The following is a 22,817-nucleotide window of genomic DNA, read 5'->3' as shown; positions in this document are numbered from 1 at the left end:
TGGCCCTCGACGTTGTGCCGAGCAATGATCACCCTACTCAAGTCAACGTATCCACCCTATACCAGTAAGTAACCCAACAGCCCCCCTCCATTAACCTTAAAAAAATTTTTTTTTAAAAAAAAGACTTGGTGGGCCGCAGAAATACCTTTGGCGGGCCGCATGCGGCCCGCGGGCCGTAGTTTGCCCACCCCTGGGCTATATCATAGTTGGATGGTGTGTGACCTCCAACCAGCAGGCGGCGGCGGTACAGACACACCATGTGGTCTCTAGACCAAGGTCATGTGACCTGTGACTCGGATATAAAGAGAGACACATTCAACCATCTTCAGAAGAAGATTGAGAGGGTAATAAGACGTACATGGTCAGTGCTAGGTGCAAGTTCCAGAGGAGTAGTTAGCAGACTCCATGATAACGTGCTCTGTATCAGATTGCTATCTTACCGCAGGAGAATCAATAAAAGATTCTGGGTTTGGACAAGCCAAAGTGTTTGGTGAATTCATTTGTGAAGTACAAAGGACCAAACACAACAAACTCTACTCGTAACATCTTCAAAGAATTCCAATAGATTTGTCAGCATGATTTCCCTTTTGTAAATCCATGCTGACTTTGTCTGATTACACTACTGCTTTCCAAATGCTGTGCTCTGATTGATGGTATTCAATGTCACCATTAGACATTTATTGTTCCAGATTTTTATTTGAATTCAAATTTCCCCATCAGCCATGGTGGGATTCGAACCCAGGTTCTGGATTACTTGTCCAGCAACAATACATACCACTGCCTCCTAATCTATGATTTCCCAAGCATCGGGATGAACTATCCTAATCCAGGCTTTCCCAAGCATTGAGATGGACTATCCTAATCCATGTTTTTTATTGTTGCGATCACGTGTGTGTGGGTGGGGAGGGGGAGACTCGAGGTATTAAAGGGAGCTCAACCGGGACAGCATCTAGTCGGAAAATCTGGAATTCCGCACTTTTGATATATCTGGAGACAGGATCTCATCCTCTGAAAGGCGCATAAACCTATCACCGGGGGGGGGGGGGGGGGGGGGCATAGCAGTGTTCTGCATTTCCTGCGGAAGAAAGAATTGTCTATAAATTTGCAGCTGGGATCTAAAAAAAAGTTTTGCAAAACCTGCACTTGTTTCTGGTGCTTCAATCTGTCCCTCTCCCCAAATCCAAAAAGGACTGTCAAATTAACCTCGCTGTTCTTTCAACAATCGTGTCTTTTTCCATCGATCGTAACTGTCTGACAGAGGTGGATTTGAGAATCAGACACAAACCGCTACACCGAAAGGTCTGGAGATAAAGGAGAGGAGAGGAGACCGTGGAGCACAGACACACTCGATCTCGCGGCGGTCAGCTGGAAAGGTGCCTTTGCGGCTGCAGAGTTTAAAACAAAAATAACAATTGTTATTTCGACCGCAGCAAAACAAGGAGGCGGAGAAGGAGGAGGCGGCAGCAGCATGTCAGTCCAGGCGCACCGGCTGCTTTTCGCCCTGCTCTTGGCACTGCTGGGCAGGGAGAGCCTGGCATTCTCGGTGCCCAGCACTTGCGAGGCGAATGGCAGCGTGTATTATGTGGGCGAGTGGTACCTGCTGGAGTGGGACCAGTGCACCCAGTGTGAGTGCACGGCGGAGGGGGCAGTGTGTGCCCGCACCGAGTGTGTACGCCTGCCGCCTGCCTGTATCCATGTCAGCCACTACCCCAGTGACTGCTGTCCTCGCTGCGAGAGGATCGGCTGCGAGTACCGGGGACGGGTCTATGAGCTGGGGCAGCAATTCCAGGTAAATGCTCAAAGCGGCCAATGTTAAAAGTTTCTTTCTTGAAGGATGGGCAAGTAATTGATCAACAGCAACCGTCCAAGCCTCACTAAGTTACTCTTTGTCGGTCTCGCTGACCGTTTCTCTTCCTCCCCTTTCTGTCCACCGCTTCTTCCTAATGTCTCCCCCCCCCCCCCCCCCCCCCCGCCTCTCTTCCTTTCCACTTTCCGAACGCACTCATTCCATTTTCCCCAGCCCGCTCCCCCTCTCTTCCCACTGTCTCCCATTCTATTTTCCACCCTCTGCTCCCTGCAAGTTTATATTGGTGCCTGATCTTTCTGTACTTCCTCAGTTCGCACAGTCCTTTATCGTCCTCCCCCCCCCCCCCCCCCTCTCGTTTTCTCCTCACCTCTGGTTTTGGGCCTTTTCCTCATTTTTAAAAAGTAAATTTAGTGTACCCAATTATTTTTTCCCAATTGAGGGGCAATTTAGCATGGCCAATCCACCGACCCTGCATATGTTTGGGTTGTGGAGGGGAGACCCACGCAGACCAGGGGAGAATGTGCAAACCCTACATGGACAGTAACCCTGGCTGGAGTCAAATCTGGGTCCTCAGCGCCACCCTTTTCTTCTCCTTTTGTCCTGCACTCTTTAGGTTGTATTGGTGAGCAATCAGCGCCATACCCCGAATGCTGACCAGTCATTTCGACATTCACCTACAACCTGTTGCAAAATTAAAGTCCCCAAACATATAAAATAAATGCATTTCTGTTAATGTTGTGGAGATTATGAATCCGAGCTGTACAGATAACAGCACATCATTATTGAATTAACTGCATCCACTGAAGGAATGATGGCATGTATTGGTTTGTGTTCAGATTTAAAGGATTGTCAGAAACAGATGTGCTTCTAGAAGGACATCTCAAAGCACAGGCGCATAACACCATTGACATTTCAAAAAATGCTTTGAGATGTTTCACTCTCAACCCCATTCTGCACTCACTAACTGGCCAATTCCCTTTCCCCAGCAAATTACTTCAAGATGTTATCATCTAGATTTGTGGCTATCTTTCTCGCAACTCTGTTTGAATCTTTTCAATCAGACTTCTATCCCTGCCACAGCATCAAAATTGCTCTCTGTAACTGGCCCTCAGGTGCCATAACTCCTCACCCTAGCAGCCTATGACACAGTCCATCACATGATCCACATCCATTCTACAGCTCAATGGCTACATTTGCTGAGTTCCACTCGTATTTCTCCCATTATGTAACAAGTAAAGTCGCCATAGCCCCAGATGACCATAGGCTGCTTTCCTCTTTGAGGAGGAGAGCTGACTGGCGGGGATTTAACCTGAGGGTCACCACACCTCAGGTGAGGGGCAAGGTTGAAAAAGCAAGGTTTTGAAAAAGGTTGAAAATAACCTCAACCAGTACAGGAATTGAACCCGCGCTGTTGGCCTTGCTCAGCATCACAAACCAGCTGTTCAGCCAACTGAGCTAAACCACCCCTGCACTGCCACATTGGAAGACCCGCAAAGATCCACCCTCTGTCATAGAACAGAATTATAGAATCCCTACAATGCAGACGAAGGTCATTCGGCCCATCAAGTTTGCACTGACCCTCCGAAAGAGAATACTAGCCCACTACCCCGCCCTATCCACATAACCCCACCTAACTGTTCGACACTCAGGGGCGGTTTACCATGGCCACTCCATCTAACCTGCACATCTTTGGATTGTGGGAATAAACCAGAGCACATGGAGGAAACACACAGAAACAGGAAGAAAGTGCCAACTTCACACAGTCACCCAAAGTCAGAATCGAACCTGGGTCCCTGGCACTGTGAGGCAGCAGTGCTAACCACTCTGCCATCATGCCACCTACACCTACATGTTACCCAATGGTGACATCTTGCACAGATATGATGATAATAATATAATAATCACTTATTGTCACAAGTAGGCTTCAATGAAGTAACTGTGAAAAGCCCCTAGTCACCACATTCCGGTGCCTATTCGGGGAGGCCGGTATGGGAATCAATTTCCCGTATGGGATCAATTTCCAAATTTTGTGATGAAATCCAGCTGTCTCTCCGCCATGTCTTGACCCCTTCCACTGACCCACACCTCCAATCTTGGATGAGCAGTAATTTTCTCCACCTAATCATTGGAACAAAGTACAAACAAAGAACAAAGAAAAGTACAGCACAGGAACAGGCCCTTCAGCCTTCCAAGCCTGTGCCGACTATGCTGCCCATCTGAACTAAAACCTTCTACACTTCCGGGGTCTGTATCCCTCTATTTCCATCAAGTCCATTGTCTTTGGCCTCCAGAAGGAACTTTGTAACCTCTGCCCTATCAACATTTCCCCTTCCTAGTCAACATATGCCTAGGGCATGTCTGAAAATGTTAACTAGGATTTAGACTCATACTCAAAACCTTGCCAAAAACATAAAAGTAGTTACAAGCAGAAAGATGTATCTTCCACATGGATGCCAGGGACCTGTCTCTGCTTTGAGATAAGTTTACTGATCTATTGCTACCAATGTAACCCCTCCAAGTCACTTATTTTCCTAAGTTGTCATTAGAATGATTCACATTCTTGGCAAATTGTATGGAACTTCTATTCATAATATTTTGAATGGCTTCCAAAACAGCATTATGAAAGGATTCAATTGTATTAGGTATCTATAAATCAAAGGGAACTACTTTCAGGAATTTTCCATTAAGGTATTGAAAGGCAACATTTTAAAAGGCAAATGGAGGCGCATACACTTACTTAGCTACATCAGTCCCTGTATTTTGTGTTTTCTATTTTACAGTGGTTGGCTAAGTGTGATGAACAGTTACTGTACCCTTATCATCATGTAGGTGATGCCCCTTTAAGACCGGGCTTGGAACCCTGGGGGACTCCGCCCCCGGCTCCGCCCACCAGGCAGTCTTTTATAAGGAGCCGCCCTGTAGGCGGCACCCAGGAAGCACCCGTCTTGGCGACAGGCTAGTTCTCTGCTTATTAAAGCCTTCTTTTACCGTTCTACTCTCGTGTCGTTATTGAGGGTACTACAATTTAATAAGCAGAACTACGTTGGGATGGACGCAGGTCTCAAGCCAGAGAAGCTCAACCTGGAAGCACGGACACTGGAGTGAAAAGAGATTTTTAATTACTGGCTCCGCTGCTTCGAGGCCTACCTGAAATCCTCGGAGACTCCCGTCCTAGGGCCATGCAAGCTGCGCCTACTCCACGGATGACTCACAGAATCTCCGCCATGATTGAGAAGGCGACTACTTACAAGGCGGTCGAGATCCTACACAAGCGTTTCGTCAAACCTATAAACAAGGTACATGCCCGGCATTTGCTCTCTACCTGCCGGCAGCGCTCAGGGGAAATGCTAGATGAGTTCATGGAAAAGCTCACTGCACTCGCCAGGAACTGCAATCATCAGGATGTGATGGCGGAAGCCCACATGAACCTGCACATCTGAGACTCATTCGTGTCCGGCATCCGTTCCACATATATCAGGCAGCGACGCCTCAAAAATGGAGCTAAAGACATCCAGGACACGGTAACGCTCACCACCTCGCTGGAAGTGGCCCGCCACAACCAAGGCACGTACCCCACGGACCCTGCGAGCCCCCCTCGGACTTCCCCAGACTCAGCCACGCTACGGTCTTGTGCCGCGCGGTGACCCGCCAAGACCGCGGGCACACCGTGCTATTTCTGTGGGCAGGGCCAGCACTCACGTCCATGCTGCCCAGCCTGCTCCGCCATCTGCAGCGACTGCAGGAAGAAGGGGAATTTTGGCAGGGTCTGCCTGGCCAAGCCTAGGGCCCAGAAACAAAAAGATCACCAGGCCTAGAAATCAGGCTCACAGGCCTCGCAATGCGGCTGCGCACCGACTGGACACGCCCCTTTATGACGCGTCATCGACCTCGTGCGAGTCATGGGGCGGCCATCTTGGCAGCAACCATCTTCTTGACGTGACACGTGCGACCGACGGCGGCAGCCCTTTTGTGAATCTGATTTGGCTGAGGACTCAGACTACCCACATGGGAGCGATCGCCCTCGACCAAATACGGCCTGCAGAATTCCATGATGCAGGTCCAGATCAACGTGCGCGACCCTCCCTGCCCTTTTGACTCTGGGAGCACGGAGAGCTTTACCCACCCAGAAACGGTAAGGCGCTGCTCCTTGCGCATCTATCCAGCGTCCCAAACCATAGCCCTCGTCTCCGGGTCCCACGCAGTCCAAATCAAGGGGTATTGTATTGCGGATCTCTCGATTCGGGGCGCCGAGTACGCTCGTTTCAAACTCTATATCCTTCCTCACCTCTGCGCCCCCCTGCTGCTCGGTCTGGATTTCCAATGCAGCCACCGAAGCCTGACACTGAAGTTCGGCGGACCCTTGTCCCCCCTCACGGTATGCAGCCTTGCGACACTGAAAGCCGCACCCCCCTCTCTATTCGCGAACCAGATGCCCTGTACTGTGGCACGTGCACCAACGCGCAGGAGGATTGCCTGCGGGCCATTCACAATGACCTCTGTCACCCGGCTCGCCCACTTTATCAAGTGTCGCAACCTACCTTACTCCACCAAGGGGGCCAAGGCCATGACCAGGGCTTGCCAGATCTGTGTGGCGTGCAAACTTCTACCGGCCAGGCAAGGCTCACCTCGTAAAGGCCCCCGGGCCCTTTGAGCGACTAAGCGTGGACGTCAAAGGCCCACTCCCATCCACCAACCACAATATCTACTTCCTAACTGTCGTTGGCGAGTTCTCCTGCTTCCCATTCGCCGTCCCCTGTCCCGACATGACCTCAGCCACGGTGATAAAGGCACTGCACAGCATCTTCACCCTGTTTGGTTCCCCCGCTTATATCCACAGCGACCGGGGTACATCGTTCATGAGCGATGAACTGCATCAGTATCTGCTCAGCAAGGGTGTCGTCTCAAGCAGAACAACCAGTTATAACCCGTGGGGAAACCCGAGGGAGAACGCAACAGTTTGGAAGGCTGTCCTTCTGGCTCTACGGTCGAGAAATCTCCCAGCCACCCGCTGGCAGGAGGTCCTACCCGATGCCCTCCACTCCATTAGGTCGTTCCTCTGCACGGCCACGAATGAGACCCCTCACAACCGCTTGTTTGCCTTCCCCAGGAGGTCCACCTCTGGAGTCTCGCTTCCACCTTGGCTGACGACTCCGGGACCTGTTCTTCTCCGGAGGCACGCAAGGAGCCTTAAAACGGACCCCGTGGTCGAGAGGGTCCGACTACTACATGTGAACCCCCGATACGTCTACGTTGAGCACCCCGACGGCAGGCACGACAGTTTCCCTCCGGGATCTGGCACCCGCTGGTTCCCCCACTACAAGGTGGTGGGAATCTGGAATGCACTGCCTGGGATGGCAGTAGAGGGGGAAAGCTTAGAAACTTTAAAAAGTACGTGGACGAGCAGGATAAAAATAATGAAATAATTTGACAATGAACCACATAAGGAAATATCAAGACAGCTGACTATAACCTTGACCAAAAAGGTGGTTTTAAATGGGCTATCTTACGAATTTGAAGGGCGTTGTGGTGGCACAGTGGTTAGTATCCTGAACCTAAACAGCCAATTGGATCCAGAATACCACTCATGATGTTACCATAGAAATACTTCACATTACTCAAGACAGAATTATTTGCAAATTATCCTCTCTATGTAGTACCCTCAATAACGACAGGAGAGAGTAGAACGGTAAAAGAAGGCTTTAATAAGCAGAGAACTAGCCTGTTGCCAAGACGGGTGCTTCCTGGGTGCCACCTACAGGGCGGCCCCTTATATATGACTACCTGGTGGGTGGGGCCGGAGGCGGAGTCCCCCAGGGTTCCAAGCCCGGTCTTAAAGGGGCATCACCAACATGATGATAAGGGTACAGTAACCGTTCATCACATTCACCCCCTGTTTAAAAATACGCAAAGTCTGTCGGGGGTGAAGTGGAATCACATGTCTAGTCTTTTTGGCGGCCTGATCATCCTCGTCGACCTCCTCAGCTTGGGCAGAGGTGCGGCGGACACAGACGTCTTTGGTGAGGGTACATCCGGGAGCATGGTGGTCAGAGCTTTGGTCCAGGTCGGGGTAGGGGGTCGGGATGCAGGAGGGATAGCTGGGGCTGAGACAATTTTGGATGTTAATATTCGGGCATCCAGAAAGTTCTCATCTAGTTCCTTTAAAATCCTGAATGGAAGCTATGTAATCCAAGGAATTTTCCACTCCCAAGTATCAATATTGATTCAATGTTACTGTTTTGCTTACGTTGACCTTGACTAGTTTCTTTGGGATGTCCAACATGCTATCATCTTCATGTACTAAAACTATGAATGCAAAGTAATTATTCAACAGGTCTGCCATTTTTTCCATTTTCATTGACAATATCACTATTGTCAATTTTCAAGGGTCGTGACCACCATTATCTCCCAATACAATTGCGACTATGTTGAGTCCTGGGCCTAACATTCACAGACATCTTAAGCTGGAAAATGTAACTTAGGGCTGTGAAGCCCCAGAGTAATCTGGGAGGAATGAGCCAAAGAGGATCAGTGCCAGAAATTAGGCTAAAATTAGTGGTTCTGAAACAGCCAGTTAAATTGGGTTTGGGTTCAACAGTTCCCATCCTGTGCTAATTCCACTCGACCTTCAGGAGGAGGGCACATGGTCATTTCTCCAGGAAACTAACAGCTGCATCACCCCACCCCACCACCCACCCTCACTCTACCCCGATCATTATAATTTCAGTAGCTTGAGTAATAGAACCACATTCGCAACATTAAAAAAATGGCCAATTTTCAAGGTTTTAGATGACTTGCCTGCTTGGTATTTCACAGTAGGGCCCAAATTCAGTCTTGTGAAGCATGATAATGCTACATTTACTTGGCACATTGGCTGCCACACAGAAGTTGGGGCAGCAGCAGGAACTCCTGGTATAAAAATAAAATTAGGCCATTTAAAAGTGAAATCAGGAAGCACTTATTTATATAAAGGTGGTGGAAATCTGGAGTGTTGATTTCTCAGAAATCTGTGGAACCTGAGTCAATTGAGTCTGGACTGGAATTGATATGAAGTTGAGACACTAATCTGTTGTTATGTCCCTATTAAGCATTAATTCCTTTATGATGGATTGTGCGTACCGCCTTTCTGCTAGTAAATCATTTTTCTCAAACAGGAACAGAAAATGATGGAAAAACTCAGCAGGTCTGGCAGCATCTCTGGAGGGAGAAAATAGAGTTAATATTTTGAGTCTGTGTGACTTCTTCGGAGCTAGAGAGAGGGAGAGATATGATGGATTATATACTGTAAAGGAGGGAGTGGAGCAGAAGATTAGTGATTGGTGGGAACTAGAAGAGATTGTGACAAAGATGTGTAGATTACGAGACAGAGGAAACATTAATGCTTTAGAAGGTGCTAGTAGTGGCATAAAGGTAAGATATTAGAATGTGTTAATAGGAGAATAACACAGTGAAAGCAAATCTTAAGAACAAATGACATGCGGCCTAGTTTGGTGGGGGGGGGGGGGGGGGGGGGGGGTGAGGGGGCGATTGCATTGGGGCAGAAAAAGTTTTGGATACAAAAAGTGTCAAAATGGGATTGAAAGGCCAAGGTCGAAAGTTGTTGAACTTAGCGTCGAGTCCTGAAGGCTGAAACGTGCCTAATCGGAAGATTAGCACTCAGGACTCAACATTGAGTTCTACAACTTTAGACTGAGGTTTTTCTCTGACATCTTAACCATTTTTAAACATTCAAAACACTCCTCCCCCAGTGGACCATCTGTCACTTGTTCTTTCGGGCTAGATTGTTCCGCCCCACTCACCGCAAGATTGCGACGGGCGGGAAGCGGACCATGTAAAGGCCTGTTGACAATGGGCAGGAATCTCTGGTTGCCGGCTAAAGAATCCCGCCGTTACTTTTGTTTTCACTGAGCACTGCCCTTTATTCTCCCATTAACTCACTCTGCTATCTTACCTTCATGTCACTACCAGCACCTTCTAATGCATTAATGCTTCCTTTGTCTCATGACCGACACATCTTTGTTGCAATCTCTCCTTGCTCCCACCAACCACTGACCTTTCACTCTGCTCCATCCTCTCGTACACGGTATACAATCCATCACAATTCTCTCCCTGTTTAGCTTCTAGTCATGCGGACCCACAGATCCTGCTGAGCTTTGCCAACATTATTTTTTTCAGATTTCTGTATCTGCAGTATCTTGCTCCTAATCATTTTTCTCGTTGCATTTCAGCCATCAGAGTGTGAACAGTGTACCTGTGATATGGATGGAATTGCACGCTGTCTAGTCGCTGATTGCGCTCCTCCCTCGTGTGTTAATCCAGTGTATGAGAAAGGAAAGTGCTGCCCAGAGTGCAAGGATGGTAAGATTTTAAAATTGGTGCAGAACACAGAATGGGTAGACATTGACAATTATATTTGTCCGGTGGGAATACTACTTTTCCTAGTTGAAGTGGCAGCTATCTTGTGACTCAAAACAGTCCCAATATTGCAGAGAGGGAAAGGCCCTTCCAATCCTAGATTAGATCAATGAGAAGGGCTTTATTGTTCACCTTTCACCCCAAATTCCAGCTGTCTTTGCCTGACATTGCCCTGTGTAACTGCAGGCAATGTAACACCTGCCGATTGACATTTCCCCACACCATGCTCCAGGATACAAAACACTCCTGCTGTCTGACAGAAATTTAGCTCAAATACAATATAATGAATGTGCCACTCATGGAACAAGCTTCTTTAACCCGGGGAGACCAAATACAGATTAAGATCTGCTTTGATAAACATTTTGTTTTAACACTTTGTTGAACACTCCCATTTTAACCTCAAGTGTGAACCTCAGCTGACTTTGGTTTGACACTTTAGCTCCTCTTTCCCTACTACTCCCCCAACACTGATCTCTATGAGCCAGACATAACTATTATTTCCTAATGTGGGAGGTGGTGCGGGTCTTACAGCATCTGTAAGGAAAGAAGGCAGAGTTAACACGTCAAGTCTTTTGGCTTTGTCAGAACTGATGAAGGACAAGAGACATGAAATCTGCTTTCTCTCCTTACACATACTGCCAGGCCTGTTGAGTTTTTCCAGCATCCTCTGTTCTTTTTTTTCGAGATTCCAGCATCTGCTTTATTTTATTTATATAATTGTCGAGGTGGGCTGGTTAGAAGGCTCTCCTCTGTTTTCTGAGATTTAAGCCCAATTTTATAAAAGACTGTGAGACCTTCTAACCCTAACCATGCCATCTCCATAGCTACTTAGAGAGTATCCATTATGGGTGGACCTCCGGAGCCATGTGGAGATTAAAATAATTAAACTTTTAATAATCTAAGAGATCTCTTACTTATACAGATTTGGTATTGAAAAATAATCTCACTCATGAAAGGTTTTCAATATTTTAAACACCCTCAAGTCTTCATTGTGTTTCAAAACAAACTTCTACTGAGTAACCACATTAAAGACAGCTCATTCTTTAATAGCGTCTTAAAATTGTCAATCAAAATGACAAAGCTCCCTACCTCTTTTGAAATAAGTGGTTTTGAAGCTATGAAAACTCAGCCAAGCATTCATTGTTGGCCCAGCTGTAATAACAACCCTTTGGAATGTCAGCAACAAAATCTATTAGAACTGAAAAAACAGATGGGAATTTGTTTTTCTAAGCTGCACCAGATAGCCTGTCAAGTGATGGCACGACAGTTTTTTTTCCACTCTAATTGACAACTGCAGCTTAGTTTTTTCATGTTTAAAAGAATGGGGATTTGAATAAGTTCACATCGTTTCACTTAACTAGACCATAACCGTCCTTCAAGAAAAGTGTTTACATCTCCTACTCCAAATCATGACTCCCACACTGTGGGCTAAGGCCTTTAGAGCAGTAAAAATAGGGTTTGTTTGAACTCAGCTCTAATTTCAAATGGCCCTGCTGAGTTCGGGTTTTGTTTTTCACTGCATTATTCATGCCCCTCCCTGTTGGCAAAAATGGGAGCCGCTGTAAATAGGGATGGGATTCTGTATCCAATCCCCTCCCCCACCACCGTTTTTAAAGCCCTCTGGGGCCAGCTTCACAACGTGAAAATCCCTGTAACCCCACCTAACCTTTGGACTCTTAAGGGGCAATTTAGCATGGCCACTCCATCTAACCTGCACATCTTTGGACTGTGGGAGGAAACCAACGTACAAACTCCACACAGTCACCCAAGGTCGGAATTGAACCCAGCTCCCTGGCCCTGAGGCAGCTGTGTTAACCACTGTGTCACCACAACATCCCCATCGACATGTGGGAATTGCTTGCCTTAGAATGCACAAACTGGGAAAAAAAAGTCATCATTGACCCTGAGGGACTGCCCAAGAAGAAGTATTTTTCGGAACACAGTGCTGGTGGGGAGAGGGGCAGGAGTTATGTGGAGAGGTGGATCTGCCCCCTTGGCGTTGATATGTTGCATTTTGTTTATAAGCGGGGTGCGCCTGATAGGTTGGCAACAGTTTCTACTTTAATTACAGACTTGATTGACAGGCTGTGGGTCCATTTTCTCCCTTTTTTGATGCCATTTTCTCTTGCATTTTACTACCGTATAAATTCATGAATTATTTTCTTTCTTTAATGCCTTTAATGCTTCACTGTATTGCCTAATTGAAGTAATCTTTTACATAGCTTAACATTCTTCTGCTTTACAGATAACTGAGTTTAGAATATCTTTTTTTATTTTTTCCTCATCCTCCGTTTTTTTATAAACTGATTTTATTAAAATATCTACTTATCTTTCAGTGCCGAAGAAATGCCTTGTCTGAAATGTTAACTTGTCCACAGATTTTTTCCCCCCGGCTTTCTTTTTTTGTTTTAGTGGCATTAATATAATTGTTTAATAGTTATAACCTGATAACTTTGTTCAACCATCTCCAATTTATAAATCAAAACTGAATAACTTCAATATTTTGTTTTTCCCACCGTTGTGATCTCAAAGGTCCAAATTGTTACAGCGACTTAACTCAAAGTCAGGTGATCCCAGCAGGGACCTCTGTGTGGATTGACAAGTGCACCTACTGCCACTGCCATGATGGTCAGGATGTTGGATACTGGGAAGGCAATCGTGTAGCCAAGTGCGTGATGGTTCCCCATTGCACTTTGAATGATGATCGGAATTAGTAAACATGAGAATGTGGACACAGTTGATACTTCTGCATCTCCTCAGTTCTCTGATGCATACTGCTGGGCAGGATATTTAGTCATTGATGTCTTAAAAAAAAAGCCACAAATCTATTAATGCAAACTGAAATGTATTGGAATGGATAGTTGTGCACAATGATAACCTTAGCCCTTAAAATAGTTCTGTGGATTGTGCCCTATTACCATAAACTTCTAGGCCTTCAGATACGGTCCCTTTTTATAACATGTCAGATTTACGTATAGTAGGAACTGCTCAGTGCATTACACTGGTGATGGTTCCAGGAGGTAGAAAGAGAAATTACCACTGAATGTAAGGTGAATAATAACACACCATTTGTGTAAATGGTTTTCATTAGACGTAATACAGAACTTTCTCTTTATGTTCTGTTGCTCAGAAAGAATGAGAGTTGTAAATTCTGTTGTGACGTTCATGAATATTCATAACCTGTTCTGCACAAGCGTTGGAATGGGAGATCCACTAGTATCTTAAAAGCCAACAAGAACGGTGTGGGAATTTCCTTTCCCTAACAAATGATGACTCAATTCTTACAGCAGGGTGGTCCTTCTCCATAATTGCGTCATGGCGGTTAAAAAAAATAGGCCCACAGCTGGAACCAGCAAGATACTGGCTTTGCATCTGCTGTTAAATATGCTACCAATTTCAAGCCAAAGGGATTCATTTTTAAAAACTCCACAATAGTATATACTGTCAGTGGCCAACTATTTATCTTCAGTATTTAGAGTGAAAGATTTAGAAGCATACAAGCCATGATGACAGCAAAAGATCCAGTGGTCCGTACAGCATGTCCCACAGAACAATGTTGCCCAGTGCCACAAGATGATTCAAAAGGCTGCATTATCTGCTGGGAGGCAAAAAAAAAAAACCATTAAGCCAATTAGGGGGGAAAATCTGGAATATTTCTGTGTTCCCACGTTATGGGGTCAAAGACTAATCTGCCCTGATTAATGTACGTGTTCTTTGAAAAGAAATAGGTCTAGTTCTCATTTGAAGGAAATCATTCCCTACACGAGCCAACAGCTTCTTCCACAAGTCCACTAGTCTCTTGGAAAAGAACATCCTCCTACCACCTGACCTGGTTCTGTCCTTGCATAATTTGAGGTGGTGACTCATGGCCCTCTCTAATATACTTAGTTGAAAATCCCATCTCGACAAATAACAAAGTCACAATTTTGTACACCTTAATTAAGCACCTTTTGTTCCAAAATGTACAACCCCAGATAATCCAGTATTTCCTCATAGCTAAAGTTCTCCATTCCTGGCAACATCCTCTTAAATCTCCTCTGTACCCACTCTGGTCTGATGTAAATGTTTCTGAACTATGTGGTTAGTTGGTAAGGTACATGATTATGGGTTTGATGTTTATCAATAGGCTCTTGGGAATTCGAACCAGTAGAAATTGGCAATAATATAATACTATGGACACATTTTGAGGTTATATATGCAAGACTTTACTGTGAAATTACTCAGTGGTAGTCCAAGGTCATGAAGCAGCCAGTAGAACAGTCCAGTGGGAAATGATACAGGGATAGCAGTAGGGTAGGAGTGTTTTATAGCATGAGTTGAAGGAGGGATGAAGAGGAATGCGATGCTTTCTAATTGGAAACTGGTAGCATCAAAGTCTGAAGCATGAATTGGGTAGAAGCATTCGTAGGAAAGCAATGCAAGAAGGAACTTGTGTTTATGTAGCACCTGCCACAAGCTCAGAACATCCAAAAGTTCTTCAGAAACCAATTAATTATCTTGAACTGTTGTCACCGTTGCTATGTGGGGAAATGCAGCAACCAATTTGCACACAGCAAAAATCCTGAAAAAACAGTTTAGATAACCAGTTAATTTCTTTTTTGGTAGTTAGCTTAAGGTTAAATGTTAGGCATGACAATGAGAGACGTTTCCTGCTTTTCCGTGAATAGTACCAAGAAAGTTTGCATCCACTTTTATAGGTGGGTAGTTCTGCTATTTCATATCTCCTCAAGTACAGCACTGAATGTTAGTCTCGAACTACAACTCAAGTACATGAAGTGACTATGAACCTGCAACTTTATGACTCAGAGGCAAGAGTGCCAAGCTGACATCAGCGGAGATAGTTCTAGGCTGAGGGAGTTGTTGGGTTGAACCTGGAATAGAGGCTGGTGAGAGGAACAGGGTTAGTTCCATATTATGTGCTCGTGTGTAGTTATGTATAATGTTTTTCCTGTAAGAGTTCTCCAATTAGTTGTTTAAAAGTACATTTTTTAATGGTTTTATACAAAGAAACGTCTCGCAAAATTATTGATAGCTGATGCAGTCACAACAGTGGAAAGCCGATTGGAATGTAAGTTACAGATAGATGAAGGGATTCACTGGTTCTAGGTAGTGGAACTTTAGGCTGATGGAGCTGTCTGCAGCAATGACTGTTGGCTCTACCCTACACTACATGCATACCAGGAATACCTTGTTATCAATTAACAATGGCCATCAATTCTTTCCCATTGCAGCACAGCTTACAAACAGCAAGTTCCAGAATACCCTGCAAGTAGCTAATACTTCTGATAATAAGGCATTGTATTGACCCTCTCCCCAAAAAATGTGGAATATTCATTGGACTGAGATCAGAGGTTGTCTTTCATTGCAACTGGGAATTATAGTCCATAGTTTGCTGACAGTGAGACACAGCCACATTCTAGAAATAGTAGTCTATTTCCAGGTTAAGCATCTTAATGAAGTGTAAAGTCACCATAGTCCCATATGACCATAGGCTGCTTTTCCCTTTGAGGGGGAGAGCTGACTTGAGGGTCACCACACCTCCGTGAGGGGCAAGGTTGAGAAGGCAATGCCTTCATGAAATCCTCAGCTGGTATGGGAATTGAAACTGCTGGCCTCGCTCTGCGTCATAAACCACCTGTCTAACCAACTAAGCTAAACCGTCCCCCTTAATAGAGGATTGGATACAGTCAACAGTCATTGCTACTGAAAGCTCCATGAATCTCGGTTCAAGTCTAACGATGTGCAGGTTAGATGGACTGGCTATGCTAAATTGACCCTTGGTGTCCAAAAATGTGCTGATTAACTGGGGTTACGGGGATAGGGCTGGGGAGTGGGCCTAGGCAGGGTGCTCTTTTGGAGGGTCGGTCCAGACTCGATGGGCCGAATGGCCTCCTTTTGCACTGTAGGGATTCTATCGATACCTGGAAGAGGTAGATTTTTGAAGGGAAATTTGAGAGTTCAAACATGGAAAAGCAGACTGTGGGTTAGTTTAATTTTGTTAAATCATGTCTTTTTGTGTGTCTATCATGTTATAAATCCTTATTTTAGTAACTATATCTTCAGGATACTAATTAAATAAGATGGTGGCCAAAGAGTTTATCAACACTATTATTGTATTTTCATTGGCTCCAACTCTCCACCTTGCTAGTTGTTTTTAGGTGGCTCTTTGTTGATTTGTAGTTCAGTGCTCCCTTCATATTTATTGGATGGGTAGTTTACCACCTGCTTGCTAATTATTCATTGGTAGGCAGCATGATGGCACAGTGGTTAGCACTGCTGCCAATGGCGCTTAGGTCCCAGGTTTGATCCCGGCCCTGGGTCGCTGTCCGTGTGGAGTTTGCACATTCTCCTCGTGTTTGCGTGGGTTTTGCCCCCACAACCCAAACGATGTGCAGGGTAGGTGGATTGGCCAAGCTAAATTGCCCCTTAATTGGAAAACATGAATTGGGTACTCTAAATTTAGATTTTTTTAAAACAGCTAATTATTCAGTGGTGTTTCCTTGTTGACTTTATGCGAAATATGATATTTGAGATAACTCAACTTTCTACCAGAAGTGTGACATCTTGTTGATCTGCAGCATTTTCAAGACAATATCATATGCACAATACAATTACATCCCATATGACTGTCATATTTACAAATCAACTTTTAGATCTCTAAGGAAAACCATCGTCCAACCAACATTTCCCCCATCTTTATACCTTCTGAAATTCAATCCAGTACTGGTCTCCTGAGAGGTGGGTTTGGAAATATTGCTGGGCTCACAGTTTCAGTAATTCTGAAGGTAACAACAAGGAGAAATGAAGCTCACGTTGTCCAAACGCTTGGTACTAAGGAAGGAGAAAAAAAAATGTAAAGTTATCTTTCCTACTTATGTGGTGACATTTCTGTTTTACAGTATTTGCTCTTTTACCAACTCACAAGATGGCTAATCTTGGAATGTTGTGGTTTGCTACGTATATGTGTATAAAACTTTTATGCTTATCATTTTGATCATAAACTATAAAGAACACACACCATGAGTTTTAATGTATTCAGTTGCAAAAGTTTAAAGAAAAACAAGCTGGACTTGTGTCAGTTTACAGGGAAAGAACAGATTCGCTGAGCCACTGATGTTGTTTTATTTTCAAGTGTTCAATCTGGATTTGCTCTGCCTCGTATATGTTTCCACCTGGAAGGAGAGCATAATAGTAACTACAGACCTTTCCACTGGTCTTCACTCTAACCAGTCAATGTGGATGCTAAAGTGTCACCAGGAATAGCCCCCATTGATAGTTTTCTGTCACATTCTTTCATTGGCTAGACATCTCTTTTGGCTCAACTGTTGTATGACCACATTGAAACCATACCTTGTACGGTTATAAGGAAAAATGTTAAAGAACTCACTGATAAAAAAAACGATAGCAGAAAGTTAAGTGTGATAATGATAGAGGGCTAGAAATTATTGCTGATCTGGTGAATAAATACTGGTACATTTAGCCACGGGGCTACAGCAGTTATAACCGAGCAGTAAGTTCCAACCATGTGTGTTCAATATTGCATGAGACATGAATGTGGAACTTAAGTCGCCCACTTCAGTCGATGTTTATATGCGTATACTCGGTAAGTTTAAAAAAAATTACTATCATGTTGATGCATCAGTGTTTATTTCAGCAAAAGCAAATGCTTTCAGTAAATAGTTCTGTTGTATGTGGTTCTGAAGTAGCTACTCAGCCCATGCAACGGCGAATTCCAAAGAAAATTGTATACTTGATTCCATTCTTTAAACAGTGTAACCATATTTCCCAATATCGGACCACAGTTCCACCTTTATATTGGTGCCCATATTTGTCACCTTTGTTCACCAATGTACCTATTCCCGAAAATTAGAAAATAAAATGTATATTACAGTAAGCAACATATTGTTATCTATCCAAAAATTGCAAACAACCCGACTGCTTGGTTAGTTTAAAGGAAAAAAATGTCACAGCTGACCCAACACATGCCTGGAACTACCTATGCACTGACATCATTTAAAGATTGGTTTTCCATTGGTAATGTCTATTATTGGAATGATCTCACCGAATGTATAAACAATTACTTCATCCTTCTGGCATTTATGCAACATTCAACTGCAACCTAGAATAGATTGCTTCTTTAGAAATCTCCATGTACCATTCATTCAGAAATCATTTCTATTTCCACAAACTCTGAATTACACTGATACAAATGTATTTTCTATGTATAATAAAAGTTGAGTAGTACAGATGTTCGTGAACAGCTTGTGATTTATTCATATCTACCTACTACGAAGCATACCACAAACTTTGTATGTGCAACAGGCCATTGTACAATTGCCAATTTTCAGTCAGCTTGTTTATAATTCACTTGATCTCAGTTGCTGGTTCACTTGATACTCAAGGTGATGGCTGTGACAAACTTCAATGTTTTGTCCATATTTTTTTTTCCCCCCTCTGTACTGTCTTGGATTAAAATAGATTCTTTTCGGGGAGCGAGCTATCAACGCCCGCAATGGAGGCTAGATGTGGGACTGCTGTCGGAGGAGGGAATCTGCGAGAGGCTTCGGAAATGTATAAAAAATTACCTGCAGGTGAATGACACTGGGGAGGTCTCAGCGGCGACCGTGTGGGAGGCGCTAAAGGCAGTAGTGCGGGGGGAGCTGATTTCAATTGGGGCCCACAGAGCCAAGGCAGACCGGGCAGAGATGGATAGATTGGTCAGGGAAATGGGTCGGATAGATGAAGAGCACGCAGAGTCCCCGGGGGAGGTTTTACTCGGAGAGGCAGAGACTACAGGCGGAACTGGGGGCACTATCCACGAGCAGGGCCGTGGAACAGCTTAGGAAGGCGAGGGGAGTGGTGTACGAGCATGGGGAAAAGGCTAGCAGACTGTTAGCGCAGCAACTCAGGAGGAGGGAGGCGGCCAGGGAAATAGAGTGAGGGACGAGGTGGGGTGCAAAGTGGAGGATCCGGCAGAATTGAATAGGGTATTCCGGGACTTCTATCGTAAGCTGTACACTTCGGAGCCGCCGGAAGAACCGGAGGGGATGAAAAGGTTTCTGGACGGGTTAACATTCCCAACAGTTGGGGGGGGGCAAGTGGAAGAGCTGGGGGTCCCGATTAGAGTAGAGGAGGTATTGGGGGGCCTAATGGCCATGCAGTCGGGGAAGTCCCCGGGGCCGGATGGATACCCAGTAGAGTTTTATAGGAAGTTCTCTGAGCTGGTGGGCCCGGTCTTGGCGAGGGTTTTCAATGAGGCAAGGGACAGAGGGACCCTGCCGCCGACAATGTCACAAGCCACAATATCTCTGATATTGAAGCGGGGTAAAGGCCCGGAGGTGTGCAGGTCCTACAGGCCAATCTCCCTGATTAATGTAGACGCCAAGCTCCTGGCAAAGGTACTGGCGGGTAGAATGGAGGACTGTGTACCGGAGGTGATTGTGGAGGATCAAATGGGGTTTGTGAAAGGTAGGCAGCTGGCGGCCAATCTGAGGAGATTGCTCAATGTGATAATGATGCCCCCGGCGGGTAGAGAGGTGGAGGTAGTGGTGGCAATGGATGCCGAGACGGCCTTTGACCGGGTGGAGTGGGACTATCTATGGGAGGTGCTCGGACGGTTTGGGTTCGGGGAGGGACTGGTGGATTGGATCAAATTATTATATCAGGCCCCGAGGGCCAGCGTCAGGACCAACAGAGAAGTGTCGGAGTACTTTAGGTTGTACCGAGGGACCAGACAGGGCTGCCTGCTCTCCCCGCTGAGAGCCGCAGAGGGTTGGAAGGGGATGGTGAGGGGCGGGGTTGAACACAGGGTTTCTCTTTATGCAGACGACCTGCTCCTGTACGTGTCGGACCCAGTGGCCGGGATGGGAACTATACTGGGAATGCTGAGGGAGTTCGGCCAGTTCTCAGGATACAAATTAAATACGGTCAAGAGTGAAATGTTTGTGGTCCAGGCAAGGGGCCAGGAGAACAGATTGAGAGGGCTACTGTTTAGGCTAGTTGAGGAAAATTTCCGGTATTTGGGAATCCAGGTGGCACGAGACTGGGGCAGGCTGCATAAGTTAAATTTGGCCAGGGTGGTGGAGCAAATGAAGGGAGAGTTTCGGAGATGGGATGCACTCCCGCTGTCGCTGGCAGGGAGGGTGCAGACTGTAAAGATGACAACCCTCCCTTGATTTTTGTTTATTTTTCAGTGCGTCCCGATCTTTATCCCACAGTCCTTCTTCAAAAGAGTTAACGGTCTGATCATGAGCTTTGTCTGGGCGGGAAAGTCTCCGCGGGTGAAGAAGGCGATGTTGGAGAGGAACCGCAGCGAGGGAGGGCTGGCTTTGCCGAGTCTGGTCAATTATTACTGGGCGGCCAACATCGCTATGATAAGGAAGTGGATGGTGGGTACGGGGTCTATTTGGGAGTGGGTGGAGGCGGCTTCGTGCAGGGGCTCCAGTTTGGAAGCCCTGGTCATGGCTCCTCTACCGTTGCCGCCGGCCAAGTACACCACCAGCCCGGTAGTGGTGGCGACCCTGCGGATATGGGGCCAGTGGAGGAGGCATGTGGGGGAGATGGGGGCGTCTGTCTGGGCGCCAATCTGCGACAACCATCGGTTTGCCCCCGGCAGTATGGATGGGGGGTTCCGAGTATGGCGGCGAGCAGGGGCGGGAAGGTGGGTGATATGTTCCTGGAATGGAGCTTCGCGAGTTTGAGGAGCTTGGAGGAGAAATTTGGGTTGGTAAGGGGAAATGATTTTAGATACCTACAGTTGTGGGACTTTGTTCGTAGACAGGTCCCATCTTTCCCGCACCTCCCGCCAATGGGGATCCTCGACAGAATAGTCTCTAGGAGGGAAGAAGGGGAGGGCAGAGTCTCGGGTATATATAAGGTGCTCATGAGGGAGGAAGGGTCCCAGACAGAGGAACTGAAACTTAAATGGGAGGAGGAGCTAGGTGGGGAAATGGAGGATGGGCTGTGGGCAGAGGCCCTGAGTAGGGTAAACTCGAGCGCGACATGTGCTAGGCTCGGGCTGATCCAATTTAAGGTCGTTCACCGGGCCCATATGACGGTGGCTCGGATGAGCAAATTTTTCGGGATAGAGGAAAAATGCGCTAGGTGCGCGGGAGGACCAGCGAACCATGTTCACATGTTTTGGGCATGCCCTGAGCTGAGGGGGTACTGGGAGGAATTTGCGGGGGTCATGTCCCAGGTGCTAAAAACAAGGGTGGTGATGAGTCCAGGGGTGGCAATTTTTGGGGTTTCGGAAGACCCGGGCGTCCAGGGGGAGAAAGAGGCCGATGTGTTGGCCTTTGCTTCCCTGATAGCCCGGCGACGAATATTATTGGCGTGGAGGGACTCAATGCCCCCGAAGACTGAGTGGTGGCTTGCGGACATGTCGAGTTTCCTGGGGATGGAAAAAACTAAGTTCGCCTTGAGGGGATCTGTGCAGGGGTTCACCCGGAGGTGGCAACCATTTATTGACTTCTTTGCGGGAGAGTGAGCGTCAGCAGGGGGGTGGGGGGAGGGGGGGTGGGGTAGAGTAGGAGGGAAAATATGGCGGGTACGGTGGGAGGGGAGCGGGCTTCTGCAATATGTTACGATGGAAGTATTGAAAGTACGTGGATGTTTGCACATTTTTGCCTTTTTTCCTTCCTTTCTTTTTTTTATTTTTTATTTTTTATAAATTTAGATTACCCAATTATTTTTTCCAATTAAGGGGCAATTTAGCGTGTCCAATCCACCTACTCTGCACATTTTTAGGTTGTGGGGGTGAAACCCACGCAAACACGGGGAGAATGTGCAAACTCCACACAGACAGTGACCCAGAGCCGGGATCGAACCTGGGACCTCAGCGCCGTGAGGCTGTTGTGCTAACCACTAGGCCACCGTGCTGCCCTTTTCCTTCCTTTCTGATGATGTCTGTAACTGTTTATAAAGCCAAAAACTACCTCAATAAAATTGTTTATTAAAAAAAAATAGATTCTTTTCTTTAAATTCCCAAAATGGAATCTGCAATTTTCTTAAAAACCCAGCGTATTGACCTGAGGTAAACTGGCTAGTTAATACCATGATGGAACAAAATACCTATGATATATTGACTTTCCTCAGAGTTTGGATGAAGCTTTCCTTTGCACATTTGGATCATCCTCTCAGAATGTCATAAGCAACTGACCACCCTCAGGTTCATCATAACATGTAGAGCAAATCTGTAACCCAACACGGTAGCACAGTGGTTAGCACAGTTACTTCAGAGCTTCAGGGTCCCAGGTTCGATTTCCAGCTTGGGTCATTGTCTGTGTGGAGTCTGCACGTTCTCCCCGTGCCTACGTAGGTTTCCTCTGGATTCTCCGGTTTCCTCCCACAGTCCAAAGATGTGCAGGTTAGGTGGATTGGCTATGCTGAATTGCCCTTAGTGTCCAAAAAGGTTAGGTGGGTAACTGGGTTACGGGAATAGGGTGGATGGTGCTCTTTCCAAGGGCCGGTGCAGACTAGCTGGGCCAAATGGCACTGTAAATTCTATGATTCTATGAACCCCAGGCAAATTCTACCTGTATTAATCTTTGTAATGTCTCTTTCTATAATCTTTCTCTTCACATGACGAATGCTGGAT

General features: G+C 46.1%; 1 protein-coding gene across 1 annotated transcript; it reads left to right on the top strand.

Annotated features, from left to right (window-relative positions):
• Positions 1 to 1,052: 1,052 nt before the first annotated feature.
• zgc:113531 (uncharacterized protein LOC541359 homolog) lies at positions 1,053 to 18,466 on the top strand. The gene is made up of 3 exons (XM_038794108.1): positions 1,053 to 1,789; positions 10,033 to 10,162; positions 12,752 to 18,466. Exons 1-3 carry the CDS (start codon positions 1,469 to 1,471, stop codon positions 12,931 to 12,933), a joined length of 633 nt encoding a protein of 210 aa, XP_038650036.1. The 5' UTR covers positions 1,053 to 1,468; the 3' UTR covers positions 12,934 to 18,466.
• The last annotated feature ends 4,351 nt before the right edge of the window (positions 18,467 to 22,817 follow it).

Source organism: Scyliorhinus canicula, chromosome 4 (genome assembly GCF_902713615.1).
Source record: "Scyliorhinus canicula chromosome 4, sScyCan1.1, whole genome shotgun sequence".
Lineage (NCBI taxonomy): Eukaryota > Metazoa > Chordata > Chondrichthyes > Carcharhiniformes > Scyliorhinidae > Scyliorhinus > Scyliorhinus canicula.
The sequence above is the reverse complement of the archived record's forward strand: the minus strand, read 5'-3'. Positions and strand labels throughout refer to the sequence as shown.

Coding starts and splice junctions, on each gene's coding strand:
- zgc:113531 (XM_038794108.1), top strand. CDS start 1,469: ATGTCAGTCCAGGCGCACCGGCTGCTTTTCGCCCTGCTCTTGGCACTG. Junction 1,790..10,032: donor AGCTGGGGCAGCAATTCCAG/GTAAATGCTCAA, acceptor GTTGCATTTCAG/CCATCAGAGTGTGAACAGTG. Junction 10,163..12,751: donor CTGCCCAGAGTGCAAGGATG/GTAAGATTTTAA, acceptor GTGATCTCAAAG/GTCCAAATTGTTACAGCGAC.